Source organism: Python bivittatus, unplaced genomic scaffold, assembly GCF_059951505.1.
Source record: "Python bivittatus isolate LINGU-HERP-01145 unplaced genomic scaffold, Pbiv_v1 ctg000160_np1212, whole genome shotgun sequence".
Taxonomy (NCBI): Eukaryota; Metazoa; Chordata; class Lepidosauria; order Squamata; family Pythonidae; genus Python; species Python bivittatus.
The window spans coordinates 5,014,346-5,042,032 of record NW_028277076.1 but is presented as its reverse complement, the minus strand read 5'-3'; the positions used below and the strand labels follow the sequence as shown (position 1 = coordinate 5,042,032).

The 27,687-nt window shown below is 39.2% G+C and overlaps 2 protein-coding genes and 1 long non-coding RNA gene across 6 annotated transcripts in view; 1 reads left to right on the top strand and 2 right to left on the bottom strand.

Moving 5' to 3' along the window:
- Positions 1-778: 778 nt before the first annotated feature.
- On the bottom strand, positions 779-9,067 carry LOC112540078 (uncharacterized). Its single transcript, XR_003084137.2, has 3 exons — positions 8,795-9,067; positions 4,053-4,139; positions 779-1,045 (listed from the first exon to the last, which is right to left on the bottom strand). It is a non-coding gene; the product is annotated as an uncharacterized LOC112540078 (long non-coding RNA).
- The window catches only part of RALGPS1 (Ral GEF with PH domain and SH3 binding motif 1), a 116,605-nt gene continuing 91,223 nt past the window's right edge, over positions 2,306-27,687 (top strand). For all 4 annotated transcript variants that reach the window (XM_088147005.1, XM_088147004.1, XM_088147003.1 and 1 more), the window contains exons 1-5: positions 2,306-2,512; positions 17,039-17,124; positions 19,982-20,107; positions 23,092-23,199; positions 24,068-24,118. In XM_088147005.1, coding sequence (XP_088003131.1) covers positions 20,051-20,107; positions 23,092-23,199; positions 24,068-24,118 — 216 coding nt within the window. In that variant the 5' untranslated portion in view covers positions 2,306-2,512; positions 17,039-17,124; positions 19,982-20,050. The remainder of the gene's footprint in view (positions 2,513-17,038; positions 17,125-19,981; positions 20,108-23,091; positions 23,200-24,067; positions 24,119-27,687) is intronic.
- LOC112540077 (uncharacterized) lies at positions 12,477-13,273 on the bottom strand. The gene has a single exon (XM_025163373.2). It carries the CDS (start codon positions 13,271-13,273, stop codon positions 12,497-12,499), a length of 777 nt encoding a protein of 258 aa, XP_025019141.1. The 3' UTR covers positions 12,477-12,496.

Genomic DNA, 27,687 nt, shown 5'->3' with positions numbered 1-27,687 from the left:
TTCCCAATGAATTCTAGACAAAATATTCTTCGCTATTTTATTTTCTGCTGGTTCAATTTAACTATAAGGAGATGTGGTTCTCTTGGTTTGATCATTCCAGAGTTTAATGGTGGCCCCTTTCTGTATTGGTTTATTTCTTCCTTTTCTTTAAAAGAGCAGCCTTATGATTGTGAAGGATATTCTTTCTATTTATATCAACAAAAACCAACCAACCAAGGGTTGTTTGTCATGCATTGAAAGTATATTCAATACAGTACAAGTAGTTGAGCAGGATGTCAACACGTAACTAATCTTGGCTGTTTTCCCAGAAGATGCCTGCGATCTTATCTGCTTGACTCAGCCAAGTCATGTCATTGTATGTCACCGTTCTGGATTTTGACATTTATATATATATATTTCTTCTTCTAATTTCTGGGCTATTGACTAACGTCGAAAGAAGCGTGCACCTGTGCTTAGTTTGCACTTGGGGAGATAACAGTTTTGGGATGAAGGCATCGCCAGGATCCTGTAATAGGTAGCACGTTAGAAAGATGGACGTCTTCTTTTACTTACCCAACTTTTGTGGTGTTTGGGGTTTCTTTTGCTGCCTTTTAATTCCTCTTTTTCAAAACTGCCTCTTGAAAAACTCATTGTTGACGTTGCTATGAATGTAAACCCAAGCCTCGATTCATTATTTATTTATTAAATGAAGGTACATGCCCGCCCCTCTACCCAAAGGAGGTCTGGAGAGCAAATAAGAAAAAGATTACCATTACAATAGTTGTGAAATATGGCTTTATTTCATCAATGACTTGGGGTAATCTTCTCTGGTTCAGGAAATATTCAAGTCTAATTTTTTAAAATCAAGCAGTATCTCCTAGCACATCGCAACTTTTCTGCACGCTGGGTTTGGTGGTACTTTGGTTTCTCTGCATGCGCTTCCAATGTTAGTCCTCCCTACCAACATTGGTGCCATGTGAGGTGCCCTGGGATGAACTCAGTCTTGGATGAACTCCGCCCCTGAGGCTCGCAGGCCAGGCTGCACGAAGCCGGGCAGCCGTGGTGGCTTGTTCAATAACCCAGAGACAAAGAGAAAGAAGATAAATTATTTACTAGGGTATTTGACTGATTACATGCCATCAAGTTGTTATCAGCTGTAAGCCAAGTGCAACGGAATTTCATTTTATTATGCACTTGCTGTATAGCGCATAGCGGAATGACAATAAAGTTATTGTTCTCTTCTATTCCATCGACTTCTAATGACCACATAGATCAGTGTTGTCCAAGCTTGGCCACTTTAAGATGAGTGGACTTCAACTCCCAGAATTCCCCAGCCAGCAAGGCTGGCTGGGGAATTCTGGGAATTGAAGTCCACTCATCTTAAAGTGGCCAAGCTTGGACAACACTGACAGACAGACCTCAGCCTGGTCCTTCAGGTCTTCCCACGTTGCACCCATCACCATTATAACTGAGTCCATCCCCCTTGCTGCTGGTCATCCTCTTCTCCTCTTTCCTTCCACCTTCCCCAGCGTTATGGGCTTCTGTAGGAATTGCATGGCTGGCCCAGATGGAAATCGATGGCTTGATGGGTGGCGTGCCATCAAGTCAGTGTTGACTCTTGGCAACCACACACATTTTCTCCAGGATGATCTGCCCCCAGTCTGGTCCTTCAGGTCTTCCAGTGGTGCACCCATGGCCACTGGGACTGAGTCCATCCACCTTGCTCCTGATCATCCTCTTCTTCTCTTTGCTTCCCCCTTTCCCAGCATTAGAGCTTCTCCAGAAAGCTGGGTCTCTGCACTGAGTGACTGACCGACTACGTGCCATCAAGCCTTGTCCTCTGAACGACTAACTTCTCCAAGAGAATCTGTCCCTAGCCGGGTCCTTCAGCTCTTCCAGCGGGGCCCGCGGGGCCCCTGGGGGTCCATGCACCTTGCAGCTGGGCGGAGCGGTGGAGTTAACGCAGCCTCCCCGTCCAACTGCCGCGCATCTCGCCCCTGCCACCCCCGGCCAATGCAAGGACCCAGGGGCGGGGGGAGAGGGGCGGGCATGCCCCCCAGCCCGGCTCGCAAAGAGGGCCGCGGAGGCGCCCGAGCCGCGCCCCGCTTCCTCGCCTTGCAGGGCTTTCTCCCGCCACCCCCTCCGCGCCAACGGCCGCCGCCGCCGCCGCGCGCTGTTCCATCCCAGCCCCCCCCACCGCAGTTCCCCAAGGCGGCAGCGGCGGCTCTTGCGCATTCGCGCCTCATTTGCCTCCGCCCGCCCCCACGCGCCGCCATTGGCCGGCGGCGGCCGAGCCCGCGCGGGGAGTGGCGGGCGCGGCTGTCGCTCAGCGCCCGCCGCCGCCGTCGACGCTCCGGCTCGGCTCGCCTCAAAGCTTCGCCGCCGCCGCCGCTGCCGCCGCCGCCGCGGTTCCCCCCCCCCACAGCAGCGGGCAGCCCTCCGGCGGCCGCGGGCGGCCTTGCGGGCGGCGGCGGAGGTGGCGGGGGGGGCTCTGTGGCCCGGCCGCCCCTCCCTCCCTCCCTCCCTCCAGCAGGTGAGCGACCCAGGCGCGCCGCCTCCCCTCCCCTGAGCTTGACTGGCAGGTGGGGGAGGGTCCGATCCCCGCGCGCGCCCGCCCCGCCCCTCCCGCGACCGGGGGAAGGGGCAGGCAGCCCCCCCGCCCGCCCCTCGCCCTCCTGCTCCCGTCGCTCTCCCCTTCCTTGTTCGCGCGTGGCTTGCAGGCGTGTCGATGCGGGTCTGCCTCTGCGCCCCCCGCCACCCCTGCAGCGCCCCCCCACGGCATCCCCTCACCCCGCTGCTCCCACGCCCCAATCGGCGGGTCTGGCTTCTTTCTCCAGCATCCCTGGCGGGGTTGGGGGGGATAGCGCGTCCCTAGTCAATTTCACTCCTGGAGGGACCCCTCTGGGGTGCGGGGCTGGGGGGCCTGCGAGGGTCTGGCAGGTGGGCCCCTCGCTTGGCTTGGGGGGCTCCTGTAGAAAGTGGTCTCTCTCTCTTTTTGTAATTTGATTGGATTTGATTGGCCGCCCATCTCCTCCAAGCGACTCTGGGTGGCTCACCACAGGTATTATTATTGTGTGCACGACAACCTGAAATCGCAGCTGCCAGTTCTTTAGCTGGCTATTATTATTATTATTATTATTATTATTATTATTATTATTATTATTTTGCTTCTGTGTTGCATCTGTCTGTGCAGCCAGATAATAGAGACCAGACAGGTGCAGAGACCCATTTCCTTTATTGCTCCTGAGCCGTCTGGGCTTGTCAATTTCATGGGTGTCCCTTCTGTGCAGGGTGTGTGTGTAGGTATGTATTTTATTCGTGTGATTTATCTCTCTACCTCTTTGGCACAAGTGACTCTGGGGTGGCTTACAACGATTCTCTATTTGTGCGTGTATCTATGTGACATCTGCAACTCACGCTTTGTAGATGTCTGTTTAAAGTTTGCAGGGGTATGGCATGTTGGTTACTCGCTTGGCGTGGTGGGCTTCCGTAGAAAGTGGTATTGGTTATGGATTTGTGCATTTATGTGAATTGTATGGCCACCTATTTCATCCAAGCAACTCTGGGTGGTTCACAACAGGTATTCTTATTATTCGTATTCGTATTCTTATGATTCTGATTATGGTTGGTCCCACAGTCAGCCAGATGTTTAGACTGGATCTGGCATTTTTATCCACATTATTTTGCCTCTGTCGGTTACCTGTGTTGCATCTGTCTATGCAGTGAGATAGCCCAGAGTCCATTGACTCTGGATGGCTTACAGGGATTATATATATATATATTTGTGTATGCTTGTGTCTGTGTATCTGTGTAATATTTGTAACACTTTATAGATTTCTTTTTAAAGTTTGCGTGGGTATGGCACATTTATTGCACTCTTGGCTTTGTGGATATCTGTGTGGCATCTATGTAAACAGCAATATAATATATATGGGGGGGTTGTGTCTACGTACATGTAGAAAGGATGTTTTGGGGGGTTTTTTTACATCCAGTTGCTTATATATGCAACATTATGATAGCAATGGGTAACAACAGCAGTAGATAGCTAACAGAAAATTAAGGCTAGTACTCACAGTGCTTTAGAGTATTTTCTCATGATGTGTAATGGAGCGGAGCAGCGTTTGTGTACTTCAATATGTTACAGGTAAACAGATGATATCCTGTATCAAAAGAGAGGATATTGTGCTACTGGGGATGCCCTGTTACCTTTCCATTCCAATCAGCATATTTCCATCCTTTCTGGACACTTCATCTCATAGTACCTGAATCTACCTTTACAGTATCTCAACAAGCTCTCTTTCCTTACCTCCATGCTTGCGTGACATTGGATTTCAGGCTGTGGCCTACATTTTAGAATGTTCTCATCTGTGTCATACACCACTAAAATAGCTCAGGAGCGTATTTCATATTTGGCTCAATTCTAGAGAGAGTTCCCCATGACTGTCAAAATGTTATCTTTTCACCTATGACAGAGAGAACCCCATCGTTTGTTTCAGGTAATTAATAATTTATATATCTCATGTCATTGCAGTGCATCCCCAAACAGTGTGGGTTAAAGATGAATAGAAATTGAAGCTACATGAAATACAATAGAGGTTAGTTATATAAAAACACAGTGCAGCGTGTAACCTATATGACTAACGCTCTCATTTATTTCTTATTAATATATGAGAGCCAGTTTGGTGTAGTGGTTAAGGCACCAGGCTAGAAACCGGGAGACCATGAGTTCTAGCTTCGCCTAGGCACAAAGCCAGCAGGGTGACCTTGGGCCAGTCAGTTTCTCTCAGCCCTAGAAAGGAGGCAATGGCAAACCACTTCTGGAAAACCTTGCCGAGAAAACTCCAGGGACTCGTCCAGGCAGTCTCTGAGAATCGGACACCATTGAATCGGATTTAAAAAAAAAAATACACGCATGTACAAATTTCACTGAAGATAGACTGGTGAAGGGGAATAATAGCTGTGCTTGGCATTGATAACCAAAGTAAATATTCATTCTTGGAAAAAACATTTTTTTATTCATGTCTTTTTGTATCTTCATGGCCATAAATATAAAAGGCATTGAGTCAGACTTTCATGTATTGTGTTCCCTGGATGCATGGATTTGAGTTTTCTTATTTGGTTTGTAACATGAGTCAGTACAATGCAGGATTGTTAGTTCTATAAAATAGTTGCCGTAACAGTCTTGAGTGATACGTTAACTTGCATCATTCCTGTGAGTATTAGTGGTACTGTGTTTCACCTATTGTTTTCAGGATGTTTGGGAACAACACAGAGCCAAGCTTACGAAATAAAAGTGCAGTGTATTTGTTAAGGAGACTGGCAACCTTTTAAAGTGTCAGCTTGAATTCTTTGCTTAGAGAATATGGGATCTCTACCGTTCTTATTGCCAGTGGAAGAGTCAAAAATATATACGTTCATCAAGAAGAGCATTTTGAAATAGTAGATCTAGAAGCTTCAACTTACAGTGTTACCCTGTGATTGATTTTGCGCGTATTCTACAGTTCGATGAAATTGTAGAGTCTTTTGATGCATTTCCCTAAAATGACAGTAATAATTCAAATTTGTCTTGAACATACATGATTGCAATATGTTCCGGTATCTATAATGGCTAGAATTTAACAGTATTGGACAGTTTACATTTTTTGTGTGTCTATTGATGACATGTATTAAAAGACGTTATTGTGGTCGAGCTTTAATTATGGTCATTCCTAAGAGACAAATCAGATGCCTCTTTAATCCAGATCCAGTTTGTTAAGCAATGTGGTAGTATTCAAAAGATCTTGAATTCAACTCATCCAAACATGTCTCTTATCTTATTATTGTAAAGCATCTTGGAATCAATGCAGGATGACATTTATATATATTTAAAATAAAAATAAATAACAGGAGGCAGATTGTGAGAACATGTTTGGTTACAGTGCTTGTTTACAGCAAAGTCAGTGGCTAAGTATAGTTTGGAAGGGGGCATTTAATTTAGGGTGTTGTCAATTGTGCGTTTTTAAGTTGATTGTCTTGCAGTCTGCTGTGGAGGGTCGGTGTATTTCGTAGGATTGTTAGGATTTGTACATCTTATTTGTGATGCCAAAAATAGCATCAGTAGGAGATGCACTGCAGAGCTTCAAATAATCACAAGTAACATTTTGAAATGTGTGTATTGAAGCTTATCGTGGTCTCCTTGATAGCTTTGATTCACAAATAGGTGTGCTTCCTGACCAATATATTTTCATTATTTTAAATATCCTAAAAAGTTGCTTTTAGTGTAAATAAAAATATTATTTATTGGTATTTATTGTATATTATCAAAATACCTTCTCCTTTCCAGTTCTAATCTAAACAGCCAATACTCCCTTTTCTGGTGAAGCAGTATGGGTGTGTATGTAGGCATATGTATGCGTGTGTGTATGTGTATACAGTTTTTCCTTGTACTAAACAAATTTACTTGTGAACTTTTTTCCATGCTCCTTAACCTGTTAAATAAAGCTGAAATGTTAAAAGAGGGGGCAGGAGCTTAATGACACACCTTTCAGTGGCTCTTGTGAATGCTGTTGTCCATGTCAAATCAATACAAAGATGACTTCTGCATCAGAAGTCATCTTTAAACTCTATCCACATACTGTTAACAAATTGATGTGGTGGTTTTATATTCACTGATAAGAAGAGAAGCTTTTGAAAACAGAGGACTAGGCAGGAGGTATGAAGAAGTGCAGACCACTGCTGAAAAGCATAGGTTTCTTTGAAGATTAGCCTGGTGAGGGACTGCTACCTCTTGAACTTCAATCCTTTTTGTAATACCTAATAAGTCTTCCCTTTCTTTCCTTTTCAGCCCAGTTACCTCTCCTACTCCTCTCATTTTCATCAAGTTTAGTGTTCCCTTTTTCTCTTCCTTTGGCTTCCCTGTGCACTTCTCCATCCCCTTTCATCTCCAGGCTGATTTTTCCCTCTTTTTTCCTGGGAAGGAAGGAAGGAAGGAAGGAAGGAAGGAAGGAAGGAAGGAAGGAAGGAAGGAAGGAAGGAAGGAAGGAAGGAAGGAAGGAAGGAAGGAAGGAAGGAAATGTACATATACTAGTAGGCTTTAGTGTGTGAGAGAACAGATATACAGTATATTGACAAGGTATCTGCTTTATAAATGAGGATATGTTATTTTACAGGCAGTCAGTATGAATCAGTAGTTATGAATTCAGGTGTGTTTAAACAAGGTGGGGAAGCTGAGCATTGCAGATTTGTGTCTGAACTTTGTTTTGTTTACTCTTCCTGTTGTGGGGTGGAGAAACAGTGTCAAGATGATCTTCCTTTGGGTATACTGTATGATTACTAAAAGAATTGGAATAATAAATTGAACACATGAAAAAATGACACGTCTGTAATTTGTAAAATAAATGGCAAACTATGCATACTTTGTATTCAATTCTGGGGAACTGAGCACATGAAATCCCAATCAACATTGTACATAGATGACTGGTTCTTGTGAAATACGAGTAGAGTACTGTCACTTGAGTTTCATAGCATGCAGAGTTAGCACATAAAATAACATGTTTTAACATGTGCAACATGCAACATGCAAATCCTGTATTGTGTAAATGAACATCTAAAACCTTGTCATAAAAAAACACAACAGATCCTAGAACTGTGAAATCTGTGATTCATGGGAATATCTGTAAGCAAATTGCCTGAATTGTCTACAAGCATGAGCTGAAATTTGGGGGTATCCCCCTTGTAACTCAGTACATTTACTTGGTAATCACCAAATGATTTCAATTATGTTTTTCTCAGAAGGAGTCAGGACTGCAGTGAGTTAGAACTGGCTTTAAATCTACAGAAATTTATTCTTAGTTCATTAGAAATTCCAGTAGAATTGAGGAGAGTTGTTTAAATAAGTGTCTTTAGAACCAGAATATTGGGAAGCTCTGTAAATTGTTTTTTCTTCTAAATGGAACTTGTTAAGTATTTGTAAATGGTGTATTAACAATTTAGGCTACAGTCCTCTTTACGCTTTCAAGTGTATTAGTCTCGCCAATTTCAACAGGATCTTGCAGTTCTCTTGGAAGATACATAGGATTGTACTAAGCATGACTTTTAACATCTTGCCTTTTCAGCTAGACTTAAAGTGTTTCCAAGTGCACTTTACACTTTTGTTACTTCTTAACTTGTATAGGTTAAGAAATAAATTATGATAACTTTACTTGGTTAGAGGCAACTTAGAGCCTTCTGAATAGGCGTTTTGCTCATCCAGTTGGCAGCTTGGCCTGGCTGAAATAGGAAATCTCAGTTGGAGCTTTTTAAGTACACTGCTTGAAACTCCAGCCAAAGTCAACTCTTTTCCTACAGTGAGGGAGACAGGAACAGTAATCTAGTCAGGTAAACACAGGAGGAGGGAATCCCCTTCTCGGAACATGACTCAGTGTTTATTTTAGTTATTTAAAGTATTTATATCATATATTTCCTTATGCAGTGGCTAGCAGAAATTAATTACATGATTTAAAAAAAACAGAATAGAAGAAAAATGCTTAAAACAATATCAGTTAAAACGTCCTGGTTAAAGAGTCTGTCCCCTTAAAACCATGTGGGAGTCTCTGCAAATGTGCAGTGGAGAGAAAAGTGAAGTATAATAGCCATACATTGAAGGCAGTGAGCAACTCAATCTAACTGATACTATTTGCGACCCATAACCTTTTCCCTTCACAGAAGAGAACCATGACTGAGATCATTTCCACTGTAACGTGAGATGGATGTTCTCAGAGACTCCATGAGTCCACGGCAAGGGTTGATAAGTGATCCTTACCTTTTCTACATACTGCACCAGTCTAATTGAACTTACTTGCTCACCCTTGCAGTCGACCTTAATTGGGGAGGATCTTTTGGAAAATCTGGTCCAAAGCCGTGCAAGATAACAGGAGCGCCTTGAAGTGAGCCTGAAAACAAAGTACTTGTAAGCAGGCAGTTGGCACCGAATTAACAGAATACATTCAGTCCTCCAAGCCCACGCTAAAATGCATGCAGCTGCACTTCAATCCAGGTGAGCTGCCAAAGGACAAAGGCAGCTGTGCACGGCAGTCATTGTGGCAGCAAAAATGACTATACCTAGTACAGAGGGAACTGTAGCCAAGTATGACTAATCAAGATGGGATTGTAGCTTAAGTTAATAAATGTATTCCTGCCCAAGACCAACACCTGTATTTCTATTTTTGCTGTTAATCCAGCCAAGCTGTGGCCATCACAGTTATTGCAGCCTACTCTGGACAGATCTACGTGCTCATTGTCCCATTGCATGGCGGTAGCCCCTTTGCCTTCTCTGAATTCAGTTAACACCGATTCTATGATGATATGTTCACACGGCGGAAGGACTGATTAATGTTAGGAGGTCACAGTTCTTTTGACCTGTGTTCAAAAGTGCCTAGACCCTATCCTAAATTCTTTTATGTGCATAAATGCAACATTTATTACCAGCTGCCAGCAATATCCCTTGTGACAAATACATTGTGTTTTAAAGCATGGGATGATTTAAAAACAAATTGTTTCAGGAGAAACGTGATCACCTCTTTTGTCGAGCACAAAAGAAGAATCTGGTCATCGAAGTATTTGCTCTACGGTCTAGTAATTTGAAATGTGTGTTCAGTCCTGTCTGCACAGGGCTTGTGCTTGCAGTCGGTAAAAACCCAATGATTTAATCAGGGATTGTCAATCTGAGATGCTGCAAATGTTGCTGGTCTACAGCTCCCCCCACCCATCACTTAATATTGGTATTCTAAGAGTCCTGGGTGCTACCCTGGCTTTAATAATAATGGGAAATATTGATCATATACCTTTCCCTTATGGAATCAATACTACAGATGGCATAGAGCCATTCAGAGTAGTTATATAGACGATGCTATTCCCTTTGGTAATATAAATGTAAATTAATTATTATTTATGGTCATATGTTGATACACACCTGAGCTCGGTAGCTGCTGTTAGACAGCTGCAGAGTACGTAGAGGATTATACAGATCCAGACATACGTTGCTGAAATTGATGATTGTATCAGTCTGTGTATTTGGCACTGAGTCACCAATGGAGACCTTGGGAGGGAGAAATTCAAGGGCAAGCAGTGCTGTGGGGTCTTCTGGATCTAAGTGGTTTTCATCCTGTTGATCCTGTTTTCCTTTCAAATCATTTGATGAACTTGAGGGCTGGGGTTGTTATTTTGTTAGTCCTAGTCTTATCAAGATAGTACTGTAAGCTGTATTTGGGAAGACATAGCTTTCTTTCATGGAATTCTTGCTATTGTGAACCATGTTATTTCCATATCATCTATGAGGAGATTGAATGGATGTTTGAAGCGTGGTGGTACCTGAACTAAAGCAGAAATCAGACCAACTAAAATGCAATTACCCGATGCTCTGTTAGACTTGGAAAGTTGTGTTTTGTGTGTTGGGATTTCATACTTCTTAAAGAAACAGTGTTGAATGCAAATGGATATATTATAACAAGTGAGGCGTTTTGCCCAGTTACGTTTGTTTTTCATAGGAGTATAACAACAAGAAAGTATGTAACAAGTAACTAAGATATCAGTCCATATTTTAAGAGTGTTGACAAAAGAGCTGTTATACATTAAACATAATTACAATTGGATATTTAAAATGAGATTGGCTTTTCCCTAAATGATATTAATGTACATTTCCAGTATGATTTTTGAGTGATGCTTGCTTTTGATGGGAAGGCATTCTGTTGATAAGAGAAATGAATGAGAACCATGTCACCACAATCCTATCTTCTGTGGTTCTTAATTTCCTTTAGGAACAATATTTCAAATTCTTTTAAACCAACTTTTGCTGAGGCATTTTTCTAAATTTTAATCTTTTTTCAAAATGCACTTTTAATTATATAGGAAATATGTTTGATACTTAAAAATAACTGATACGAAAGCAGACTCAGCTGTCCAAACCCCATTCTTTTAAAATACTAAATCCCATAATAACAGCAAGATAAATGACGGGCCTTCTGATATGCAGTATGTATAAAACAAGATAATGGAAATATCTCTTTATAATTTTAATCTCTCTCTTAATATTCTGGGTACATTTTTCCGAGAGTCAGATTTCAAACTCTGCATTGATTGCCACCTTAATGAATTCAGAGAAGAAGGCCAAGAGGTTACAGTCTCCAAGGAAGAACAGTTCTGATACATGAAAGCTCATTATTCATAAGGAAGAAAGAAATAAAAGACCATCACAAAAATGTTCTGTGATATGCTATCTTGCTAGAGCGGAAGATTCCCTTCCAAAAATACTTAGGCATAAAGCATATAAACCATGCAGAGAAATACATGCCCATCTTTTCCAATACTTGGGAGATGGGACAAACAACATTTAGGGCAGCCTTGGAGGGTTAAATGCCACCAGTGCAGTAATCTGAATGAAACCTTACATAGTTTGTTTATTCATCAGATTTATATCCCTTCTTTCCTTCTGGAGTTTAGGCCCTTCATTTTATTCCACAGCTCAGCTTTGCAAGGCAGTTTGGACAGCTCCAAGATACCTAGTGAATTTCCATGGTTAAGGTTGGACTTGAACCTGGATCTTCCCCAGACCTAGTCTAACCTGTTCGCTTTGCAGCACTGTTTTAAAAGAATATTATGACCCAATGCTATCCCCAAATGAATTACCTTTTAAGAAAGAACCATTTCCCACCATGATTTTAAAGTCACACATTTATTGACAGGATTTAGCTATAGATGCATGAACTGAAGCCCCTAAATAGACATTTGGAGGCAATGCACAATAACTGAGTGAATGATCCCATAGCTTAGGGTTCAACAATGAGGAGAGAGAGAAGATGGGTTTTCTGTTATCTCCATCTTTTCTACTTTTACAAAGAGTGTAAATAGATCTCTTGGAAGTATATGCTGACAGAATAAGGAAAGAATCCTCAGCTTTAATCTGATGAGTTATTCCTGATGCTAGAACCGATGCTCTAATGCCCCGTGTTCTATTCATTAGATTGCAAATAAAGACAGTCCCAACGCTAGCAGTCTCTTGCTTCCTCTGAATGTTAAAAATAGTAATGGTGAACTGAATATGCATATTCTAAGTTGAAATGCTCTTTCAGGCAGCCCGGTATTTAATCTTTTCATTGCCCTGGTTACCAAAACAGATGCCTGTAGACAACACGATTTTGTTCGGTTCTACTAAGTCAGAAGATTAGATTTGATCATTGATTATCCTGTGCACCTTAGCAAAGAAGAAACCAAATTTCAGCAGTTCATTTTGCTCGCGTGTTGCTCTAGGAGAACATCCCTCCCTTAGCAGCTGCTGTAACTGTGCTATTCATAGATAGCTGCTGACACTAAACGAACTGCTGCTGTTGCCATAAATCTGTATTTTTCAAGCTGCATACAGTGGTGTTACACACAGTCCTGAGGTTACATTTTTAAAGGGGAAAATGCAGCGTGCCAACACGAACTTATTACCATAGCCTTCATAATCCCTTACAAAGCAATGGTAAGAAAGAAATGAGATTTTCGCTTGTGCTGCTTTGACTTGCTACATAATGCATTCTTGCTCACTCTGAATTCCTTGGAGTTCAAATCCCAGGTAAGTGGCTAATGTTTCAATGTCTTCCAAGCCTTTGCAAATATTAAAAATATCTACGTCTAACAATACAGTGGCAGACTCCTTCAAAGAGCTTTCTTCCCTTTGAATGAGAATTGTATACTTGTTAGACAATAAGTATGTTGTTTGATTAATAATGTGATTGCTTGCATAATGCTGGATACCCGCCTTCTGCAGAAAATCCTCCATGGTCATATTTTCTCTTTCATTGGTTTTCAAATCTATGTGAAGATGGGCTAGTAGATATGTAATTATCTCGCTCTCGCCCACTAGCTCTGTGTATGTAGAACTAGATTTTGTACATTCACCTTCTCTATCTGCTGTCTTCAAATCAGGCTGCTGATCATTGTTGAGATATTCCAGTTGTGCTGGGTCCTTGTAGACAATAGCAGTGTCATGCTGAACATTTTTGGTCAAGTTCTGGCATGATGTTTCCCATGTATCGGGGACTGAATATGCAGTGTTTTCTTGAGTTTCTTCCTTCTGAGATTCTACTATGAGAGACCATTGTTGATTCCTTTGACTTAACCACAATCCAGCCATTGCTAGCTCATCTGAAGCAGTGTCATAATAATGGTCTATGTGAGTGACTGTATCCAAATACTTGGCACCAACCATCATCAGTTTAGCTTTACTATCTTCTGTTACCCAGAATTTTTGCTTCAGCTGGACTTGGGGTATCAGGGCAAATTCTTGTCTTGCTTTCATGTTCCTGGAAACAGCAATATACTGAAGTAAGAATTTACATTTAGGAATTGTGGTTGCTATATAAATCAACCAAGAATGAGAGAAAACAGAGGATTACTTCTAGTAATCTTTTTTTGTTACCTCACCAGAGTGGTCCCAAAAGCTAGCTGAAACAATAACCAATGATGGAATAAATTATTCTTTCACATTCCTTGGGGCTTTCCTAGCCCTAATTGAAAGTGAATTAGGCTTTAATTAAGGCTGCTAACAGTTGTGCTATGTTTCTGATAGCTTTTTTAAAATCAGAAATCCATAAAAGTGCTTGCCACGGCTACTGTTTTTCCCAATTCTGACATGCTTCTTTGCCAAGCAAATTAGAAAGTTTATGATGATCATAAGAACAATTTCTAAAGAAATAAAAATGAAGAAATTCCAGGCAGATGGAACTTCCAGATGTCATGGCTGAGAAGACAACCAAACTTCGGGGGCCTTAATAAAACTAGATAAGATACAGGACTTTATTTAGGTTGGTTTTGCTAAATGCATAATTGGACAAGGACTTATTGAATAGTGCATAAAGATCAGTGATCAAATCAAGAAACCCTTTTCTGAAGATATGCTGTATTACGTTGTAAGGAAAGCTAATTCTTTATAAACTTTGAGAAAAAAAGAAGAGTAATTTGTATGTATTTTTTTTAATTTTGTTATTGTTACTGTTGGTCTTTATTTTATGAGTTGTTTGGAGGATTTTGTGTTATTAGGATCATGGGTTAAATTTATTTTAAAGTTAGAGTTGTTGTGAAGTGGGCTGAAAAGATTTTTACTCAGACCTTTCAGTTTAGACTTTTGCCCTGCTGGCTTTAATGATTTCAATGGTTATATAGAATCTTACATAAAACTGTACATGCTGTTAGCTACCTAAAGCCACACGTGGGGAGCAGGGCTACATTTACGGATGGATGGATGGATGGATGGATGGATGGATGGATGGATGGATAGATAGATAGATAGATAGATAGATAGATAGATAGATAGATAGATAGATAGATAGATGTTAAACTCACTTACCTTATATCTTGTATCAGAATTAAAGCTCTTTAAGAAAGCCTTTAGTTATTGTTATTTCTTTTTTCCTTGGTTCAGTTTCTTAAGGGTATAAACATAACTTTTCTTGCTAATGATCTCCTTCAAAGCAAAATGCATAGATATCCATATACCTCCCCTTGTTTATTGTGAATTGCTACTTAGAATGACCATGACGACAGTGGATGTAGCAACAGCCTACAATTACTGTTAATAGAAACGTCATGGTTGATTGAGGCACCACCAAGAGCATTTAGCCTTCTGTAGTTTATGGTAACCATGCCTTGCTCAATTTGATGCCACAACAAACTAAGGGGAAAGAGAGCATGCACAATCAAACTATTGATTCTTTGTAGTTTCTGAACAGCCTATTTTTAATTCTGGCATCCTATTTTAGAGCAAACATTTTCATACAATATGCTGGTAGCCCGCAGGCTGAAAATTCAGGGAGATGTATTCCCAGCAGATCTGGAGGACACCAGGCTGGGAATCACTCATAAAGGAGAAAAATTCAGGGTAGTTATTTTTCTTCTGGAATGTCTGGTAAATAGTTTAGCTCCATTCTTATATATAAATGGGAAATACTGCTAATTAATACGAAAAATTAATTTAGCTCATAAAGTAAATTCAGTCATGTTCGTTTCCACAGATCTTGCAACATGGTTAGCCAAAAATGTGTTAAGGGAATAAACATGGTGTTCTTTTTTTTTTTTTTTTTAAATATCCAATCTAGATTGCTTTTTCTATGACTACTCAAGCAGGTTATAAACCGATCACTGATAATGTGTGTCTTGCTTAGATTGCTGCAGTTAATGATTATGATGATTTATTTGCAAATTATTGATTGTTTACTGAGTAGTCAAGGAAACAGGAATGTTAAAGCAGGAAATTTGATTTTAGAATCATCCAGCTTGAAGCAAATTAATAATTTGGTTGGAAAATTTAGTTAAATGCCTTTCCTACTACAGATGTATTGGGTTAGATGGTTCTAAGCTAGAAAAAGCTGGGCCAGATGTACCAGTAGTTTGATTCCCTATAAAATGAGTCATTAATTAATGTGCTGTAGAATTAATTTAAAATCATAGACATATCACCTCTATTTATGCTACTTTGAGCTGGTTCAGAAAGTGTTCATCCTTCAGTTATTTGCATCATAAGTTCCCCTAAGTCCTATTCATGTAAGTACAAATTAAAGAATAATAAAAGTAAAGAAAAATAAAGTTTAAACTTGTATGACTTTTTACTTTAATTACAAACCTCAAAGGCACCCAAATGGGCCACAATTAAATATTATTGACTTGTTATCACTGAATTCATTTAAAAACAAAGCAAAGGTGTCTTATAGTAGCCATGAACTGTTCACATGGTTCTTGTAAATTACGTTTCCAGGAAACAGATTGACTGAGGGAAAAGTTTACTCGGATTAATAATCAACCATTTTTATTGTTTGGCAATCCAGTTCAGATTAAAAATAAATAAATAAAGCCAGGAATGTAGTTTAAAGCTATTTTCTACTTCACATAAGAAGCTGAAACCGATGCAGTCTATTTTCTATCTTTGGGATACATTTGGAAGGGAAAATAGAGAATTGGCATGTTCCTTAAAGTGACATATTGACAAAGCATGAATCTGCATTTGTTTCTCAACCACTGCAATACGGAAACCAAGCGGAGGATCTTTGAAATACTGTCTCTGATGATGATTCCATGAGATATAAACAAGCATAGAAGCACTTGCTGCTCCCTGAATACACACAGTCTCAGGCAAGAAGCCGCATACACAAGAAGTCCAAAGAATTTCGTTTGTATTTGCGTGGGTCTGTTTCATGCCATTTTGAAATGTGTTTGTGAGCCTGTGTGCATATTTTCATATCTTCGTGCTACGGGAGTGAAAGTTAGCCTTGAATTAACCATTAATTTATTTATTTATATTTCGAATTTAGACACTGCCCCTCTCACGAGGAAGTGACTCTGGGCAATTGAAGAAGATATTAGCCCAATCTATGCCCATGTCTCTTTTTTCCACTAAGTGAATACTATTCAGTCTGCCCTTGAGAATTAAGAAGAAAGCATTTGAATTCAACCAGTGATTGGCTTGGGATGGTAGATTTTTTTGCTTCTTTATGTAAAGCTCTCCATAGTGTGCTAGTTTGCTTGAAGATTATAGTCCCCAAATTCTTTCTACAAATGTGCCTGATTTTTTTTCTAAGAGCCAGTTTAAAAAAAACACACACATACAATAGTTTATAGAGCATACAATGCTTTACAGAGTATTATTGGAACAAACAGATATCTGTCCTCTAGGGAGCTCACAATGGGTATTGTTGATGTTTTCAGTGCCATTAATAGCTGGCTGCCTGTCTCCAAAAGTCCTATATGGGAGTATTGTTATCCCAGATCAAAGATCCTCTAGGTCATTGTCCTATTGTAGTGGTGCTAGACAGCAAATTTTCCGTGAAGGAAGTTACATATTATACTCAAGATTGAAGATGCTGTTAATTTTCCATATTGAATTTTCTTAATCTGTGGTTTAGTCTGAGTACTATTACTGATTTCCTCCTATGACCAAAGAGAAAGCTGAAAAAGTAAAGTCAAAGTATGGATGAAAAAGTGCTTTGACTTTACTGTGAATGACTTTCATTATGACTTTGCAATCTAAACAAGAGAAAATGACAGCTCTGTTACATTTTTATTGTCTTTTCAGAGAAACCGATTGTGAGAGATGCACTACAATGTCTCACTTGTGTTTAATTGCCTGTACTTAAAACTGAGAAGAAAAATTCATTATGGGTAAGTTAGTCTGCTTCCAGTTTATTATAAATGGAGGGAGGAAAGATTTATGGTTATGGTTATGGCAAAATCATATGTAGAAGGGCTGGAATCTTACTGAAATAAAACTGTCAATATCCGAAATATAATAGTTTGAATAATGTGTAAATCTTCATATGGGGATCTATGTTTTTATGTTGTATTAATCACTTTAAAAAATCTACAGATGAAGAACTTTCATAATTTTTCATTCCAAGGCAATATGGAAGAAGGAAAAAATATTTTCAAGATTTCCTTCTCCTATACGTCATTATTAATAGCCTGTTTTCTTCAGGAAACTTAATAAAATTTTGTCCCAATGTTTGAAGTCTGAGAATAGGGCATGTTACATTCAACTTTTGTTCTACATTTCATGAGATGTCATAGTATTTCTCACAGAATTCATTCAGTGAGGTATGGATGATATGAACAGTCACCTTCTTAACTTGACTTGATTTCCAATATTTTTTGTTATTCACTAGGTGGCACTGCTGAACAGGATATAATTTTAGGAATATGCTGATACTTTGTAGTAATTTTGTAAAATGTGGCAAGGATCTGCAAAAATAGACTGGAATTGACAATGGGTAATGAAATGGATAATGTTTGTCTCAAATACTGTACCTTTAGAATGCCAGAAATCCTTAATATTATATATTAAAATATATTTTGTCTTTTAAAGAAGTTGAGTTCTTCAGATGCGAATGAGAACATAAACTTCAGAGCAGGGTCAAGTCTGGGTTGCCATGAGTCTTCTCTAGGGTTTGAGGAGTGTTAGCATAAACTAGGAGGAACTGATAGCTATAGGCAGGCAGACATTCCTGCAAAATCCTAAACTGCTTTTGAATCTTGCAATGATTTGTCAAACATTCTGTTTGGATAACATCTTTAGAGGAGGAGGAAAAGGAGAGAGGCTTTTACCCCAGACTTTTTAAGAGAAAGCTATGATGACTGATTCTGTTGGGGATTTAATCTGGTACCTTGTCACGGTTTCTGTGTGTAGGATCCTGCCCTGAAAGGAACTGTCTCATCAGTTTCCAAAAAGACTTATCCAACAGCAGGAATCCAAAGAATCCAAATGCCAATTTGAAGGTTGTGTGGCAGATAAGATAGGCATTATTTAGATGGAATTTCCAGTGTATTTTTGTGGCTCTTCTGGAGGTGATTGTTAAAAGAGATTTATGCTGAATATTAGGGAAAATTATGTTTGTTATTTTACCAACTGGTGCAGTCATTAAGACTCCTTTGTATTTCCTTGGTTAATTTTATCTTTGGAAGCCAGAACTGGACTTGTTGCAAGGTCACATATGGAATTTTCTTTTACTTTCATGTGAAGCACTATTTGAGCCCCTCACACACAAAAAAAAATGCAGAAGGCAGACAGAGGAGAGACTAGGGAATACTTAGTAAAGTGGTCCTGATATAAAAGCCATATTTTAAGTTTTTCCATCATTCCATTGAGCCAGTTTCAACAACCACTTCACATGTATAGATGTACCTTTTAAGTTCTCTCCCCCATCTCATCAATCTGTATATCCCAGTAAATAACCATCTATGCCCTTTGCTCTGCCAACTTTATCTCATTGAAGGTCTTTTGCTATCTTAAATTATTCTATCCTTTATTATGCTTTCAAGAGTACCTGTATGGTGTCACTTTACCATCACAGTTTTCGTGAAATCTTGGGCTTACAATTCTGTAGCCCCATACTCATCAATAAGGTCTCCTACAGTAAGGTCTCCGATGACTTTGTGGGTATCTCGGTATCATTTTCTTGGCAGCCATACCAAATGGTTTGCTAATCTAGCCTCCAGCCCTGATATTCCATGGAGGTCTCCTCTTCAAGTACCAACCATGCCCGATCCTGCTTAGCTTTCAAGACAGAGGTGAAAAATATTTTGTCACTTAGTCGAAGAGTGTATAATGAAATGAAGACGCATTCCTTGTTTCCTCTTACGTACAGTTCCATTTCCACAAATAGGAGTGAGTTGCTTTTTGTAAATTAGTTGACTTTGGCTGGACTATAAATGGAATTATGAATAGGTGCTTTTGGCTTTCTAATTGCAGCTGCTGTGCCATTCATGACAAGAGTCATTGGCGTGTCATAGGACTGAGATTGTGGCTGTGATTATGGGAATTTTGCTGGAATAACAAAAAGCAGTGAGAGGATATATCATTAGGAGGGTTTTTTCCTGAGAGGTTCAAGGGATTAGGATAACTTTCTGCGGGTTAAAGCAAGAGCTCCTAACATCTGTTTATAGTTCAATATTTATTAAATGTCTTCCTATTACTTCTGTTAATATTCTAATGCTGGAGGGTCTTCTTTTTTTTTAATTGCTGCCAATAATGTGATACCCAGTAACTTTGAATTTATCACTTAATTGATGCTCAAAACGAATGAAGTAATTAATTTCAAGCATCATTTTCGGGCAGGAAGGTCAGAAGTAGAGAAACAGCCTGATTTAGATGCTGAACCATCATCTAAAAAGTAATACACTGCTTGCAGAACATGTTTGAATATTCTAAGTCAACAAGGGGGAGTCTATTATATTGGAAAAGCCCCCTCTCTGTGTTTTTGTAATTCAAATGTGAAGAATTAATGTGCTTAGCCAATCTTAGGGAATATAATAAAATATAAGAAAGGAGGAAGACGACTTCAGGTGATATGGGGCTCAAATTGTTCTTAGTTTTATAGGCAGTGCATATTGCTTATAAAATGTCTCCTCCTCCTCCTCCTCCTGGTATGCGATACAATTCACAACCATTTGCTCCTTCCTCATTAATTATTGTTATGTTTCTATTGATGGTCTTTCTTAAGTCAGCTTTTTATACATCTTGCAGCAGTTCTCCATTCAACCTATAACATCAGCAGTGGTGGCTGAGCTGAAGTTCCTATATTCCAAGGAGAGAATGTATAAAAGGAATGGCCTCATGGCCAATGTGACCGTGACCTCCGCCACTCCAGAGGTACAGTCTCCATTTTGCCTTTCTTTTGTTACAACTCTAATAAACCAAAGCTTAGTTGGGCATCCCTAGGAGGTTTCCTGGCATTTAATTCCTTCAGACTATTTAAGAAATAGTGCTGTGCTTAGAATTATTGAATTTGGAAACTACTGTCCCAACAGTCTGTGGTGGGAGTACGATTCTACCCACTCCAGCCATGGCTTTTGGTGGGATAGGTCCCTTTTGGTGGCTTTTGGTGGGATAGGTCCCTTTTCTCCCCTTTGCAAATGAATGAAGTTTTTTGACTTGCACAGGGGGGAAAAAAGCCCCTTGTGCTTTGAAATCTCATATCTTCTCATATCTTCTCATTGTGTTGGGGGCTTCAGGCTCCATGGTGGAGCACTTGTCTCACATATAGAAAGGTCCCAGGTTCACTTAAGGCATCTTCTGTTCAAAGGATCAGGTAATAATGGATGATGTGAAAAGGCTGGAGAACATCTACCCTGATAACACTTGGTAGATTGTACTCTGAAGGTTTGGAATCATGGAGAACTGACAGGAACTTTGACCTACCAGTAGTATCCAGATTCCTATTGAACATACTTTAGTTGCCTCATTAATTGCTTCATATTTTGGTGTTTCCTATTAATGGTCAACAAGTAGGAGGCTATAAAAGATAGAGTGCAGTCTCATTACAATGTGGCTGGTGAACTTCATTTACTGTGTATTTTGCTCTATGCTTTTCAACCTCTTGAAGTCCACTTTGTATCCCAGCATACGTACATTCCAGCCAATTGTTTCCAGTATTGAGATTAAGCAATGCTGGGCCCCAGACCCTTTCAAAATGCCATTGGAAGAAGCAAAAAGTTATGGTAAATATAATCAGAATTCCCTAAAGATGAGAATAGCTTTTAACTAAAATAAAAGTTAGGGATTAGAAGAATTAAACCTTCTGAACACCAGTTCTTGATTTAGCTGAATCACAGCCATGCTCCTGAACTGATGGGCCAGATCCTCAATAGTTTTATTGAAAGGTTCACTATTTAATGTCTTCTGTAATGAAGAATAGATTTTCCATGTACTTACAATATTTGCTCCTAAGTGAACAGGACCTGTGAAAGAACTAAGAAAGGATTTCCTGTGTTCTCATATACTGTCAAAAAAGGCTTTTTCAATTACAGATTTAAAGGCTGATTGCAAACAGTTTTTAGGTTAGCTAACTTACAAATCACACAGCTGTGAAACAACTCCAGACTTTGCCAAAATAATTGTATTGTGGTTCTGGGGAGCTGACTTAATGGAAGAGTGTGTGTTTCTCATCTTTGAATTCTCATTCCTTTCATGCATAGCTACGTGGGGATTAAATTGAATATTTATTTAATAAACAAATTTACACATACTGCTTGCTGATCTGTTTATTTGCTATTCCTACTTTCCTGGTTTCTTAAACATTTAAAAGTGGAAAGGATTTTAAGGAAAATTCTTTTTTAGATTATGGTCATGGTCATGGTTGTTTCATCTATGCAAATTTGTAAGACTTACAAGGAATATGTTGCTTTCCTCCTTCTCTTCCTCCTCCTCCAGATAGTTAAGATCATATGGTATCCAGTCTTTTAGGCCGCAAATTAGTTTAGGAAATTTCTACTGTTGTTTTTACACACTTGAGTTATAGCAACTAACATTTAATGTTTTGCAGATGGAAATAATTTACTGGGCACATTTTCTCAGACTGAGAAATCCTTTACATGTTTATTCAGAAGTAGATTCTGTTGTATATTACTAATTCAAAGATAAGTGCTCCTAGGACTGCAGGCTTAGCCTAGTTTGAACATCAGTTCTGAATGTCTTTGTTTTAAAACAGTGCTAAGTTATTCTAAATACATTTTCATGGTATTAAGATTTCTTTTCCTTCTGTTTCATTGTCTGATTTTTCAGACAATACACTTAAATATACGGGCTCTTGAGGCTATAGCACTATAGCTATAGTAAAGGATGATTGAATTGTTTCTGAGCAGAATGAATCTGTTCTGGAGATCTGATTTTTAAAGTACAGCTTCTTCTTAGTAAGCTTGTCTAAGATTACAACCTTGCTTTTAAACTGTATCTAGTAAGAATTGCACATGTGTCACAATCCAACTCTTCTGCCCTTATTTTAATAGTACTTTTGTAAATGAATCTTGGTCATCTTGGTAATTTTTTTCCATTTGCATTGTTAGGGCTTAACTGATCATGTTCTCCCTGATGCTGGGCATTCTCTTTGACCAAACTCCTTAAGCCTGAATAATTCTAAAAATGACATAATATGTAAGCAATTGTATGGACTTTCTTTTCTAACCATGGATAGAAATTGTTCAGAACAGACTAGAGGATTACCTGTGCTCCATTTTTTCACTTTAGAGAGCAGACCCCTTTGGTAGAGAGCTGACATTCTTTTATATCTCAGAAAAAAGTGTCATAGTTGGAAACAAGAACAGGTAAACTATGTTCCTCTTCGGCTCATTGATAAACATCATAACCAAGAGATGTTGGCAGTGAACCGATCAACCACCAAGGAAGCTGATTGGTTGTATCCTTTCCCTTGCTGTTTGTCCTCATGCAAAAACTAGACTTCCATTTGTCCTCAGTGCTTTCACTTGGATTCCTGCACAGAATGGCATATTGGATTCAGTTGCCTTAATCTCCTCTTCCAACTCTTCATTTTTTTTGCATTTTGAGCTTAAAAGTGGAAGCTTCACAGAGTCACTGCTGTGGAAAATCTCCCTGGTATACATATCAAGACTTAAACTGGAAGCAGCCCACTGCTGATCTTATATTAATCACTATCAGCCCTCTGACCCATGCAAGAAGAATCAGTATTAAAAAAAAAGATAGGAGAAAGATTAGTAAACAATAAAACTGATAGAGGCTCAGCTTTGTAGTTGTTTAATTTGTGGATGTATTCATTAATCCATTGATAAATTCATCTTTCTTAGTAAAGCCACACCCCCCCCTCTTTTTTCCCCTTATAGGGCAGTAGCAGTTCTGATTCTCTGGAAGGACGGAGTTCAGATTATGCCCATAAAAGCTATGATGCTGTTGTATTTGACGTGCTGAAAGTAACTCCAGAGGAGTTTGCAGTAAGTAAAATGACTGGTTTTTTAATGTATACTAAATAATAGTAGCCGTAAGTATAAAAATAGATTCCCATTCAGTTGGCTGTAGTCAGTTGGTTTTCCACACATTTGATTGCACATTAAGGGCAGTCACATTTGCTCTGCCATAATAACTATTTTCATCTAGTCCTGTATGAAGCATTATCACAGCCACTTAGTGACCGCTTCAGCATTTCACACCTCTGTTTTCTTCTCTTAATAGCATAGATCCAGTTTTTGGAAAAAAACCGTACTTCCATTAACATTACAAAACTAGATTCCTGTGGCACTTTTTTTGAATGATAAGCTGAAAAGGTCGGCTATTAAATGCTGTGTTATACATCAAGACTTTGGGCAGGGAGAATGTGACTCAACAGGAATCCAGTTTTGGTATACTGACAGGTGTGAAAGTAATAGTTAAAGCATTCAGGTATTCTGTTGCATTTTACATTAAATGAGGTTGGCCCTGAGGGGAAAAAAATCAGGAAGAGAAGTTTCTTGAAGCAGAAGCCACGATGAGAATAATTATAGCATTTAAAAATTGCAGCATTCAAAAATATTGGAATAATTCCTAAATTAAGTAATTGATTTGGGGTGCCCTTGTCTTAGGTAGCCATACATAAGTGACAGCCAAAGGGTGGCTGCATCTGAGGATAGGTTGGGAACATCAGCTAGTGCAAAACGTACCCTCTTGGTCATTGGTGTCAACCCAAGTGACTTTGAATGTTTCCATTTATCACAACAGTCTGTGAATTTAGATGCACTGCCAGCTTTCTAGACAGACCAATATTGGGCTAGCCAGAATCAGGTTTTTCTAAATTTATAAGTGTTCTTCCTTTCATTTTTGTTACAGAGTCAGATTACACTGATGGATATGCCAGTATTTAAAGCTATACAGCCAGAGGTATGTGTCCTTTTATTACCAAAAATTGCTGTCAGCAAAGAAGAGTCACTCTGCAGTGAGATGGCGGCAACAAATTTGAAATATAAATATAAGAACTGGATAGATTTCCTACTCTCAGACTCCAGTTTATTGGGACAGTTCTAGATTCACTCACTGATTTTTTTTTTAAAAGGACAATAGAGATTCACTCATGTGCATATCATAGCACATTATATTCGTAGGTTTCATGGAAGCCACTACACCATCCCTTATTACAACTGCTGCCCTTACAAGCAGTTCTCTGACTTTTCACCATGCCCCAAGGGATCCAGTTCTCCCCACTATTCCTATGTCTGACGATAATGTCTAATATCTGTCAGTTGATTCAGGAGAAGACTTTGAGAGGTTTTATGTCAATATCCTTTGTTTTCTGCAGAGAAAGCTTCACAAGAGTGATATAAAGCTGTGCTGGCGTCCTTTATTTCACACTTTCGACTGTCATGTTCAAAATGGAGTAGTCACCCCCATCTGATGATGTAGCATACAGTAGTAGTGTTGCCTTCATTTATATAATTGCTGGGCTGAATTGAGCAGGAAACCATCTGAACATTCAGTTGGAGAGTGAGGGCTGTATGCCTGTCAAAACATTGCTCTAGCTATAGAGGTTTCCTAAAATAGGCCTTCTATAGGACCCATATGTTTGACTGCACGTGACCACTCAACTAAAAGTTGGCAGAAGGCAAGGAAAAAATGGCAATGTTGTAATACACAGGGTTTTTTTTTTAATTCCCTGAGAAATATAAAAAATGATTAATTTTTTCAAACTTTTGGTAGATGTAGTCAGAACATTTGATATATAATTGTTTATCTATGCTTTAATATGTAACATATGTACTGTGTCCCAAGACCAATTAGACTTCTGCGGAAGATGTTGCTAACAGACTTTTTCCAGCTGGCTATTTTAAAACTCTTCTTTGAGTAAAAGCTTGGATTTTTATTGTGATAACTTGCTGATCAAACTATATCATCAGGTATCAACATGAGTTAGATCATACAGGGCTTCTTGTAGTAGGATAAATTTTGAAGAACCAATGTTTTATCACTTTAGGATCCTAGGAAGTGTTCTAAGATTGTGAAGTTCTGGAGATTGCCAAAGGCTTCCTATGGCTTCTCAAAGATAGCAGTAAGGAATGGCTTGGAAGAGTTCCCTGTGACTCAGAGCCAAGTTCTTCACAGTAGGTTGTAGTGATCTCACTTTAACTGAGTACAGTGAATAAGAGAGAGAACACGTTCTTAGACGCTCCCCAATACATGGTATCGTAAGTCAAGGAACATTACTTCAAGGTAGGCTATGCAGAGTGGATGCAGAAGGTGGCCTGGCCGCATCAGCTAAGCTTAGCAGCAGAACGCTACTGTTGACTCTGCTGCTTCCAAGGTTTATACTAGCCTGAATTGACCTGGACTATGATTTGAGTTCATTCCTTATGTAGTGAAGTTGCTTAGTCCATTCAGAGGATGCTTAAGGGCCAATATTATCCTCCTGTACAGTTTGCAGTGTGTACTGAGACATCTCCCTAGATTTTAAAGTCCTGTTCTGTGTCTTTTTCAGCCATCTGCACTTCGTTATGCAGGTTTGATTAGAGACCTTGTGAATCAAATTTGTCAGTACAGAGGCGGAAAGTAACATTATAACCATTTGGAGTATATATGTGTGTGTATTGAGGCAGTGAGATGAAAGCGCTATTGCTCTGCTCTTTATTTTTCCATTTTGTACTCATCATCTGTAATGAGATACAAAACATAAAAGGGGGAAAGGACATGTTGAGAACTTGTAGGTCAAAATGGGGAATTACTTTTCCACCCAAAGAACTGTCAACAAAGGGGCACAGACAACCAAACATCTGGGTGTAGCAAAAGAAATTGAAATGTTGTAATTCTCTGGTCAACAACCATTTGCCCCTTTTCTTCACTGTGCTTCTGCCATAAGGTTTAAGGAGAAGTCAAAATCAGCAGTCTTCAATAAGCGCCTTGACATTTTCTAATGCTTGAACGAACAGACATTCCAAAGAACATAAAGCAGCGTTAGATGTTTTATGACTTTAATGAGTCCAGCATGTTTGTAAGTGTGAAGACATTTTTCTTTTGAAATAGGAAAGTGAACTATGGCAAAGTTGTCAGATTTTAGTTCCTCGAGCCACACTGACTATGTATTACAGTCTACCAACTGTTTAATAAAGTCCTTGATTTTTCCGGCACAAACAGATCCATTTTGACACATGGTTGCATCATAGTTCATTCTGAAATAGATTTAAGATATAAATGCTATAGATGCTTAGGCTGTTCCAGTCAGTTTAGAGCTGAAAAGGCTTTTTCTAATCTGTTCCAGGTATCTTCAAGAGAATCCCTCATTTGTGTTCATCAGAACTTGTTAATTTTACAAATTATATTGTTTCTGCTCCTGATCTCCTTCCTTTGTACAGACATAAGTTACACCTATAAAGTGTTCATTTTAAGATTCAGGAAATAGTTTCGGAAACTTGGAGGGTCACTTTTGAAGCCACAAATATTTATATTAATCATTATGTTTTAGCCTGAGTAAGTGGAAGACTTATGAGATCCTTTCTCCATGGTGCAGAAGTTACCAAGAAAGCCTTTAAAAGTCAGGATTTGGTTGTTGTTAACACAGTTGTTGTTGTGACCCTTCAACCTGTATTTCAGTAAATGTCCGTACATAACATTCTAATGCAATAATAATAGCAACAACTGAAACATAGCAATTTTAATGATAGCTTGGTTATGGATTTCATAGTTTGGGTGCCCATTGCCAACTTCATATGCCTGCATTCTTTCTCTGCTTACTCCCACTCCAGTAGTTACATAGAAGATACCTATGATAGTACTTTATGGAAGTGACATAAAGGAGAATGTATGTGAGCAGGCTATCTAGTGCAGTTTGCAGGAACTGTCAGTAGAGGCTGTTGGTTGCCCCTAGCTGAGTAGAAGCAGGTTGCATGTTGGACCTGAAGAATGTTCACTGGTGCATAGTTTTTCCTTCTTGTTTTTTGTGTAATGTTAACCATAATTTGTATAGGTATAAAGGAGGCCTGTATAGCATGATCCATACATTTGCTGGTCCAGATGCTTGGAGTGATTTTGGATGGGACATTTTATAGAAATTTCAGCGCCCTGCAAATTTGGTTGCATCATTGGATACATCTCAAAGTAGTGCTGGCTGAAAACGTCACTCATGTAGTTTTAAAAAGTTGAACATTCCATAAGAAATAAGCTGTTATATAGCAGCTTGAATGATATTTTTCTGCTAAACAGAGAAAAGGTGATGTAGGCCGATGAAACTTTTAAAAGTAATCATCAACATAAAGGTGACTAAACGTTTGCAGTTGCATCTATTTTGGAAACGGATGCCCCATATATCTTCACATATGTATTGAGACCATTAAGAGACCAAGAGAAAGCTGTAAATGTCTAGCATGCATTTCCCCCACATTCTCCCTAATAAGTTAATTGATTTGTTGATACTTACATTAGCAGAGATAATTGCTAACAAGATTTCTTGTGATGTGAAAGAAGTT